The sequence below is a fragment of the Prinia subflava genome, chromosome 4 (assembly GCF_021018805.1).
Source record: "Prinia subflava isolate CZ2003 ecotype Zambia chromosome 4, Cam_Psub_1.2, whole genome shotgun sequence".
Classification (NCBI taxonomy): domain Eukaryota; kingdom Metazoa; phylum Chordata; class Aves; order Passeriformes; family Cisticolidae; genus Prinia; species Prinia subflava.
In genome coordinates, this window is record NC_086250.1 from 10,342,247 (window position 1) to 10,352,618 (window position 10,372).

The 10,372-nt window shown below is 42.5% G+C and overlaps 1 protein-coding gene across 3 annotated transcripts in view; it reads left to right on the forward strand.

The window, feature by feature from the left end:
- SHISAL1 (shisa like 1) overlaps positions 1–8,991 on the forward strand; it is a 72,311-nt gene extending 63,320 nt beyond the window's left edge. For all 3 annotated transcript variants that reach the window (XM_063395401.1, XM_063395402.1, XM_063395400.1), the window contains exon 5: positions 5,164–8,991. In XM_063395401.1, coding sequence (XP_063251471.1) covers position 5,164 — 1 coding nt within the window. In that variant the 3' untranslated portion in view covers positions 5,165–8,991. The remainder of the gene's footprint in view (positions 1–5,163) is intronic.
- The last annotated feature ends 1,381 nt before the right edge of the window (positions 8,992–10,372 follow it).

Consider the following 10,372-nt stretch of genomic DNA (forward strand, 5'->3'; position numbering starts at 1 on the left):
AATGCAAAGGTAATTTAAGGAGGCAAACACAGCCCCTCCACTGGTGAGATAACCCAATCTCATGGTGGGTGAGTGCCCACTAGTGGGGGGTACACATCTGTTGCTAATTAGAAGGTCTCAGTATTGGTTTCAGATTTATCTGGCAAGTAAGCAGCAGTGGAGTTTAGATCTTTCAAGTTCTTGTCTGTCCCTCTAACACGAAGAGCAGCCCTGCACCTCCCCTGAGCCTTCCTCTGCAAGGGCAGCAGCAGGTTCCTGCTTGAGATCAGCAACTCTCTCTGCCCAAGCCAGCCTGTTCCTTGGGAACACAAGACCTTCCCAAAGTGTCTGAAGTTCCTCCAAAACCAGGAAGCAGCTCACAGGAGCGATGTGATGCAGTGTGCAGTTCGGGTGAATCCCCACAGCCCTTACAGGAGTTGCACAAGCTTAAGCTGGTCTGTAGGAGGTGAGATTGTTAAGAAATGTGGTGAGCAATTTAAAAAGCAGACTTACCAGCACGCACTACAAACTCTTCAGGTGGAAACCTCTTTAAAATTGTGCTGCTTCATGAGCTGTTTTTTTCTAGTAATGCATGGTAGGCAGTCGATGCTCCGATGCCCAAGACAGCTGACAGCAATCCCGTTTTTAACACACAATGTCCCTAGGTGATAATTAGCTCTCATTACACAGAGAAGAAACTCAGCTGTGAAAGAGTGATGGAAGGAAGGACATGGCTGTTTCCCACCTGCATTTCCTAGGAGGAAGGGAGCACAGCCTGACAGGTGACATTCACACCTTGTGTCTGGCCTCACAGACGCTGTGCTGATGTTAGCTCCTTGCAGGGAAATTTAAATAATCCAAATGCTTTCTTCCCACCTGCAGAGCAACATCGTTTAACTCTGGTGAATCAGGGATGTGTTGCACATTTATTCCGTTTAAACCTTAACACCATCCCGAGATATTTGCTTTCAAGCATATTTTGACATTCCTCTCAGTTTTTGCAGAATTGTCAGCTATGGTAGGAACAGTACTTGAGCTGGAATTTCAGCCTGTTTTTCAAGTTGAACATTTCCAGTGCCTGACTTTTGTTTAAACTCTTAAGCACCAGATGTCTGTCTTCCCTGAGCCAGCTATTATTTAGAAATATTAGCAGTGGCTATCAGTGATGGTGCTCATTTTACAGTGGCTGGGACAAAATTGATTTGCCACCACTTAAGGTCCTCCCCTCATCTGAACCTTATGCAGGTGCTGGGGTGCATTTCACAGCTAGACAAGAGGAGAATTTGTGATCCATCAAAAGTGAGGTAATTCAGCCTGGGGATGAAAATAGAGGCAATTCCAATGCTCCTTTGTGGTAAAATGGCAGCACACAGGGCCACTGCTTAATGCTAAGTTGTTCCTTGTCAATTCCAAAAACGCTGAACATTCAATCTCTTTGGTATTGAGCCAGCCTGAAACAAATTTTTCTTGTTGCTGAAGTTTCTTCTGCATTGGAAAAACCTGAATCACACAGCTATTCTAATGTTCTCCCCCCAAAAAAAAAAGAAATAAAAAAAAATGAGGAGGGCCCCCACCTAAAAAGTCTGAGAGTTTCCACTTTCTTTCATGCAAACAAGATGGCCAAATTGAGATTGAACCAGCAGCATTCATTCTGGAATTTCAGTTCCAGAAAATTTTCAGTGAAATTTTGTACCTTTTAAGAATTAGCATTGGTAACCCAAGCAACCTTTCAGTATATATTTTGGATATAATGTTATGTGCTCTGTATAATGTAGCCATAGGAGTCTACAGATGCCAAACTATGAAATTTCCCTGCTCTTTGGCAGACTTCACAGGCAGAGGGATTAGATTATATTCTATTTCGTTCTGGTTTGAAATATATTTAGACAACTGAATGGCTTTTCATTTAGTGCTTGTCCTGCAATTAATTTCTCATGTCCTTCCTTTCAGTCTGGTGAGGCTTTTACAAAGTCTGGTGCATTGTGCTTTGTCCTCCCTCGTCCTTCATTTCTGGGGAAGGAGGGCACATTCCTGTCTCCTGTAACAATCGGTGTTGCCACCAAGGGCTTCTCTTTGCAGAAAGCTGTTTGTTGGCCTGGCATCCCAGCTCTGCCTGTGACCAGAGAGAGCTGAAGCTTTTCTCCCCGAGGCACAGACCAGGCTGGAGGGCGCTGCAGCAGAACCTCAGCAGATGCAGCCCACAGCAGGCCTGCTCAGATCAGTGTAGTGCCATTTGATGCCAGTGACACCTGAGCAGCTGCACACACTGGGGTCTTTCGTGTTACACAGCTTGTGCAGGTCATGGATCCGGGGTGTATCTGAGCCCTGAAGGGGCTGTGCTGATCCGTGGCACTTCTATGTCAACACCAGCTTAACCAGCAGCCTTGTAATGGGGAATGTGGCAACTGTTTACCTCGTTTGTTAGAAAAGTGGCAGAAATCTCTGGAAAAACTTGCCTCCAGAGGCTCTGAATCATTCCTTCATTACTAACGATGGCACTTCATTCCAGCAGAACTGAGCCACCAAGCAATTCTTGCTGTCAAAGAGGAGGCAGTCTTTAGTTGGCTGCTGCCTTGTCAGGCAATGAAAATCACAGAATCACAGAGTGATTTGGCTTGGAAGGGACCTTAGAGCTTATCCAGTCCCAAACCCTGCATGGGCAGGGACACCTTCCACTAGCCCAGGCTGCTCCAAGCCCTGTCCAGCCTGGCCTTGGACACTTCCAGGGATGGAGCAGCCACAGCTTCTTTGGACAACTTCTGCCGGGGCCTCAGCACCCTCTTGGTAAAGAATTTCTTCCCAGTATCTGGTCTGAAATTCCCCCCTGTTGATGTGGCTTGGCTGGGTGCTGTTCATTGAGCAGCAGTGGCAGCCTGGGGTGCTGTACAGTGACAATAACCTCTGCCAGGGAAAAGGAGCAACCTGAGCCACCTCCAGAGCACAAGCTTCAGCTCTCAGGGCATTCAAACCCTGTAGAAGTGATCAGAAGTGACAAACACAGGGTTTCTGCTGCCAATGCTGTGTTGGGAGACTGGAATATAACGCACATGGAAATTAGCATTCATCTTTCTTAGGGAATTGCAGGTATTTTTACAGCATCCTGCTATTCCAAAATGGTCTGAAGCAGTGCCTCTCACCCTTTCTGGTCCAACCATTAATCAATCAATCAATCAATCAATCAATGACACCCCACCTCGTTTCTAGTAGGGGAAGAGGACCTTTTAGCCTAGCAGCTGTCCTCTCAGGGTTTGGTTTCAGGGAGAAGCTGTGCATTTGGCCCAGACTCATCCAGCTTGGAAAAGGCAGGGAATACTTCCTACTTGCTGTGAGAGGCTTTCAGAGCTGGCTCTGCTGTCCAACATCCTCCCACTCCTTCTCCCTTTAGACAGATGAGAGGACTTGGCAGGAAATCCAGGCTGCTCACAGGAGTGGTGTTTTAGCTTCTGTGCTGCATACAAATATTCATGAACTTTGCTATGGTCTTTGGGTCCAGGAACTCTCATTTTGCACCACCTTGATGACACTATCAATTTTACAATAACCTGAAGGAGGACCTGGCCAGCAGCAATTTTGGGACACTCAGGTGGAGGAAAAGAGTAACTGGTTGATAGGTCAGACACGTTTAAAATTGCACTCTGTCCTGGGACACACCAGTGCCTGCTCTATCTGCTTCATCTCTAAACATTTATTTAAAAGCAAAGATAAATAAAAGGAGCTGCATCCTGTCAAACAGTCTAGTGATTTAAATTATGCAGATAGCAGATTAGTAAAGCATTTCACAGGAGGGGAAGCACACGTGGCAATCTACAAAAGAGTGAGAAAAAACAGCTGAAAGTGCTGTGAGGGACAGAGGTGCCTGCAAGCCATGATATGTGCTCACAGGCCTCAGTTTCTCTCTCCCCAGGCATTTTTTTAATTAGTTATAGCTAAGTCTCCTGAGACTCTCTTCTAGATATGAACAACTAATTTTAAACTTCATCTGTGTGCAGAGCTTACAAGAGGCAGGTTTGCGTGTTGTGTTAACATGCATTTCTACCAGGATCAAAAAAGGACAGTGACAGAACAAAACAACTTTTGTTGTTTTTTTGTTTTGTTTTGGTTTTGTTTTGGTTTTGTTTTGGTTTTGTTTTGGGGTTTTTTTGGTAGTGTTTGTTTGTTTGTTGGGGTTTTTTTTTTGTTTGTTTTGGGGTTTTTTGTTTGTTTGGGGTTTTTGGGGTGTTTTGTTTTTGTTTTTGTTTTTGTTTTTTGTTTTTTTTTTTTTTTTTTTGTATTTCTAACATGAATAAGGCTGTGTAGGCTATTTGATTATTAAAAAGAAATTAGCTGTCAAACTTTGGCAGGTCTCATATGACTGAGTTTTGGGTGAAGGCTTAAACCCACAGAGTTGTAAGAAAATCACATATTTCTGTCTGGAGGTCCTCCCTGGCTGACAGAACTGTGAAAAATGCCTCAGTCTGAATTAAGGTAACACTGCTGTGCTCAGGTGGCTGCATAGCCCACCTTGCACTGCCAGCATCTTGCACTTGTGACCTGCTTAAGCAAACAGATGTATTTCTTTAATTTGTTGTTATGATTAGTGATCTTAGTCTGCCTCAAAACATTCCCTAGCTGGAGCTTCAGCCCAGTGCCCTGCTCCCTGCCGTGGTTGTCTGTGGATGGATCACACAGCCAGCTGCACACTCTGCACAAGATTTAAAGCAGCAGATTTAAAGCAGCTGCAATGTCCAGAAGGTGAGCAGAGAGCTCAGTGATGCTTACAACACTTCTGTGAGGAGAGCACATAAAGGTGTTATTTACCCACATACATGTGTGGAAATAGAAGCACATTTTCTCATCATAGAAAAGGAATAGGGGTCAGAGTAAGCAGCCAGGACCAGTTTAATATGATAATAATAAGATAATAAGCTTATCCTCCTACCCTGGCTATACAGAATCGAAAAAGAGAAGGGAAATGCAGCCATCCATAGCACACACAGGGTCATTCCAGACCAAAGAGAGCTAACAAGGGAAGGCAGAGACCTCTTAACACCTCCTCTTTATTCCTCATGCTTTTCCTTCCTCTTTCTTGCCTCCACAAATTAAATCTGCAGCTGAGAATACTACAAGTTTTTCTTTACAGGAAATACCTTGGTGTTGGGTGCTCCTGAAACATTATGGAAACCATTTGTGCTTTGTGTCTTCCAGAAAATTACATTGATGTGCCTCAAGATGGGAGAGGTAGGACCAGACTTCAAGGAGCAGCTTTCAAGAAAATCAACTCAGTTACAAGAGCTGAAAAAATTACGGATAAGCAGGAGAGAGAAGGACTACAAGAGGAAGACTGAGCAAGTCACCTGAAGACAGACACCATTCAAACAACTTCTACAGGCAAATGATACAGGAAGAGTCTCCAGGAGAAAGTAGTCTGTAAGCAATATTTTAATTCTAGACTGACACTATTATCTCTGAAAGGAAGCACCATATTTGTGAAAATGCTCAGTAGGAGGAAAATTAAGTTGCTCTAGCAAATCCAAACAAAGTTGGAAAACGACCACAAGACAAACCTTTGGTAGATAACTTTTCTTTGCCTCCCCATCCATCAATTGCCATTTGAGCCTAATCTCAGCCTAAGTGTCAGAATCCTGAATGTGAGTTTTTCCAAAGTTCTCTGGTGAACATTTTGTCACAATAGGGTAGATGCTGGCAATCCACATCACTGTTATTCATGTTGTCCTGTGCATTGCAAAGGTAAGCAGAGCCCTTTCATTGAGTCAGACTGCAGGGTAGCAATCCCTTCAACCATAATGCACATCTTGAGATCACTGGCAATGATTCTGCTAAGACATCCGAGCCCATCTTAAATTCAGGTTCTTGAAGAGGGCAACTTTATTAGGATGCGACATCATTCCACCCCCATACTCCTTGAAGCTGAAAAAGAGACAGAAAAAACCCCCACAAACTGTGTGTTTCAAAAGCAATAATACCACTGTCCCCTTGCTTTACAAGGCAATAGTCCAGTTCCCTCAGTGTGACTGGCTGCAGGGTTTACCCCACACAAGTCTCAGAATCCATTTGAAAGCCAGAGAGGGAATGGCTCTGCCACAGCAGCATGTGGAGCCCTTGATCACTGGGGTGCAATAGGTTGACATAACTTTCCACAGGACAGGGTTGTTTTAAAATCATACAGTGTCAATCTCATGAGCAAATCCTGTGAAATTCAGGTATTTAAGATATTTGCAGGGAGAGCCTGGCAGTGACAGCCAAAGTGAGAGGAGTTCACCTGGAAATCATAACACAAAGCCACGATAATGCCAATGTAATCCTTCATGTCTAATATTTTGTCCTGCAAATCTCAGTAACTTTAAAATACCCATACATTTTACCAGGTAAGCACAACATGAGGAACACCTTGTTAATGAATATGTAAATGTTCCTTTTGTACCTCTTTGGCTGAATGAATTTTAGTCTTCTGTTGAACTCAAAGGGGACCCTCTTCTCAGTGATTTGAGTTAGTTCACGGCTACTGGAGTTCAGGATGGTACATGACTAAAACCATGAAGGAATAAATAGTGCTGGAGGATCCAACAGGGCTGGAAACCACAGGAGTGGAAGCCCAGTGTTCAAATAAACCCAATCTGACTAGCACACCAACATGCACATGCCCCCTTTTTTTTTTTTTCTGTAAACTAACTAAACATGCTGGCTATCACTGAGTAAGGGCAGACAGTGCCTAAAAGAATAAATTCACAGTGTCAGTGCCACCCTGCAGGCATTAAACCCCATCCTGTCCTAGGAAAGCCTGAAGCCTGTCCCACTTTCATCACAGAAGCTCCTGCACACCCCCTCAGCTTGCAGAGGCCTAAGGGAGCTGCCACAGTGCCCCTGAGGTGTTACACCTGGGCCACACCTCAAGAACTCTCCAAGAAAAGCAAAGGAAGCTGAGTAGCTGGAGGTGATGCCATCCATCATGCCTCCCCCACACTTCCTTGTTGGCTCCAAGATCCATAACCCCTGCAGACACCCAAAAAAATATCCACAGTAACCAGTGTGCCACTCTGCACAAACTGCTTGGTCCTTTTACCTTCTCCCAGCACCCACTTTCATTGTGAGGAGATAACTGCCACAGAGAGCTTTGGAAAAAGCTTATGTTCATAAAGGAATTTGTATTAGATACTGGTTTGTGTGACTTACTGTATTTTGTAAGGGTTTTTTTCCCTTTGGGAATTGTGCGTTATTAATGAGCAGTTTTATGCTTTACTTCTAGTACATGTATACCTTGTAATGGATGTGCTTTTTGTTTGTTTGTTTTCTTTTATTCTCTATACAGAGCCAGTTAATATTAGATACCCTCTGGCTGAAATTCTGATTTTGCCAACCAATTAATTTATGGATAAATCCATGTTGTAGCTGGTGAACAATTTTTCATCAATTGTGTTGTTATAATCACCTGATAGTCTCTCTACTTTGGCAGAATAAAAGATCCTGGATAAGACTAATCTTAATTGGGCCTTAAATTAAAGGGAAATAGTGCCCTACGTATTTCCCTACCACCATTTCTATCAGCCCTTCTTCCTTGGTGTTGGGACATTGGAAAAGAGCACTGGCTACACAAACAGCCACCTGAACACCTCTGTAGCTGTGCTCTGATATCCCCCTGCATTTACTTAATCAAAACTATGGTGGACCAGATAAATTGCAATGAACTTTTCAGTTATTTCTGCACAGAGATCGGTTCAAATGCAATCCTTCTCCAAAAGAAATGATCTGGACTAAAATAATTGTATTTTCCTCTATGTCCATCCTGGTATGTTTGTAAAAACAAGGGGTCTGAAATTAACACTTACAAAAGTGCATACATTACACCCCCTATGTGACAATGGCAGCTATCTCAGTGGCTGTTTGTGACCTTCCTGCTCCAGAAGCCTCTTCCCCTGTCCAAATCATTTCCTCTCTTCTGTTTCACTGAGAACTGTGTCCAACTTCTTAGTAATTGCTGTGTGTAATGTAGGACATAAAAAGATAAGTTATAAAGCTTGCGCAGGACTTGGTGTTGTAATTTAACCATCTTTCGTGCCTGGTTATGGATTTCACAAAAAACAGAGTGAAAATAATCTGGCCTCTTAATGTATAATTCAGCATATTGTAGCAGCTATTTTAGACACCTGTTTTTTACAGTTTACCACAGCTGTGATTTCTGTATGAGGACTGTCCACTTGAAGAAGAGGTGAAGTTCACACATCAGAACGATTTTCTAAAGTCAGTTCTATTCCACCGCCTGTGACTGTGTATGGAAAGTAAAGCAACAAAAACAAAACCTCAACCACTGGCTGGCAAGAAACACCTTTTTTCAGCCTCAGAAGTTCTCTTCTGTCAGACAGGCATTTCTTCTAGTCCTCCTTTTACAAAAGTAGTAAATTACTAAGAAGATAATATATATACAGTACAATAGGCTACTTTGATAGTCAGCAGACTATTTTAGGCTAATTAAGCTAACTAGAAATTCTAGGGTTGCAGTGATTTCTCTTTACTGATACATTGATGATAATACTGTTTACAAAACACTTGATGTTTGAAATCAATACGTGCCAGTGTCCAGTGATTTGCTAATCTAGTTTCTGGTCTAATCCTGTCCTATTTTTTGCAGCATTCTCTGACTTCCTATTATGAATCATGTTGTCTTTCTAAAGTGATTGCCAAGTAAACCAAAAATGTGTTTTACACTGCTATTGCACTGCTCTCGTCTTTATATACGGTAGTTTTTATAAAGATGTCCTTAGGTTTTAATAAATGAGTGTAACGTAAACCAATCTCTGTAATAAAACTTGCTTTAGTGTTTCAAAGCCTGTCTGGATTAGCTGCAGAGATTTGAGCTTCCGAGTGTTTCAGTAGCTTCAAAATTCGTGTCTTCCTTTCCATGTGCAGGAAATCCCCAGAACTCCACAGTCTGTACAAGGGTGAAATGAAGGGAGCGTATTTAACCCAGAGAATGGATCCCCAAGAAGCCAAACCACCCCACAAAAAAAAAAAAAACAACCCACTAAGGCCATTGCATAAATCAAGACATGTTCCATTTAGCCTGTGTCACATTTCCAGCAGTTCCTAACACCAGATATTTAAGAGGGAAGTGGGACACTGAACAGAGACTGCTAAGAAATAAACATAATCTTTCCACTACTCAGGGCAAGCTGAGAAGGCCAAACTGCAACTGAGCAGAAAGAAAGCCACATTTTGACTTTCACACATGAAGTACTCTGGCCCACAAGGCTCACCTCCCCAGCTGAGGCAAACACTGTTTAGTTTGCTTTGTACAAAAAGGCAGGACCAACAATTCTCAGGGGAAAGAGATTTAATTTGTCCTTTGGTTCCAGGCTGAAGGATTTGGACAGTTTCCCCAGAAAGGTTTAGATTTTCTAAACACTCTCTCAAGTCTCTTGGTCACCTGTTGTTTAGGAGGCATCATTGCCAATGTTCCCAAAATACTGAGGGTGCTGAGATGAAATTTCAACTCTCCTGTTGGTAAAAGGGAGTATTTTTGACAACATCACCTCTTGGGATAGATTACTTCTTTTTACAGAAAGAGTTCTTGCTCTCTCCTGCTGCCCCCGAGCTTTAGTTTTCCTCAGCTGTTTTCCTGTCCAGCACTTGCTGTCCTCATTGGCCCATCCAAATCCTTGATATCCAGCTGAAGTCCATTTATACACAGCAGGTGTCTTTTCACATTAGAAATTACCCTTCAGCATCAGATCACTATCCTCAGATTAGAGACTGTGCTGTAGGAATATACCTAAACAATCAAAAATAGATTTTAAAGCCAAATTTGAAAAGACAGGATGAGAAATCCTTTATAATGTCACCTACTTCATGTGCCAGAGTGCATTTCTGGAGCTTCTATAACAAAGCACATCAGCTTTAAAGTAGAAAAGGATCATTTTCATTAAAGCAACTCTTCAGTAATTCTTAGGGCTTTTGCAACTGTAAGAGACTACAATTGCACTCCATTGTGCTAAAATTTATGGAACATGTTGCAGAAAGAAAGAGAACAAAAAGCAGCTTTAAAAGTACACAGCTATGTAAAATTACATATAATTGCAACCCAGTCCCCTTCTCAAACTGCACCTGCAATTGTGAAAACAGTTAAATATACAAGACAAATCCATGGACTGGGTGTGTTACAGCTCCCTCAACAAGTTTCAACAATTTTTATGATGTGTTTCTAGTAATTGAGTAAGGATTATATTCAGTACATTTTGCTCAGCAGGAACAGCTTTTATATACCAAGCAGCAAATTAAATACCTCTGGAATTTCCATGGAAGATGTTAAAACGCTGAGAGTGACTTACAGGCTGACATTATTACCAAGTCAAAAACAAACAGGAGCATCACAGCCAGTTCCTTTAAACTGTTTATCCTTGCT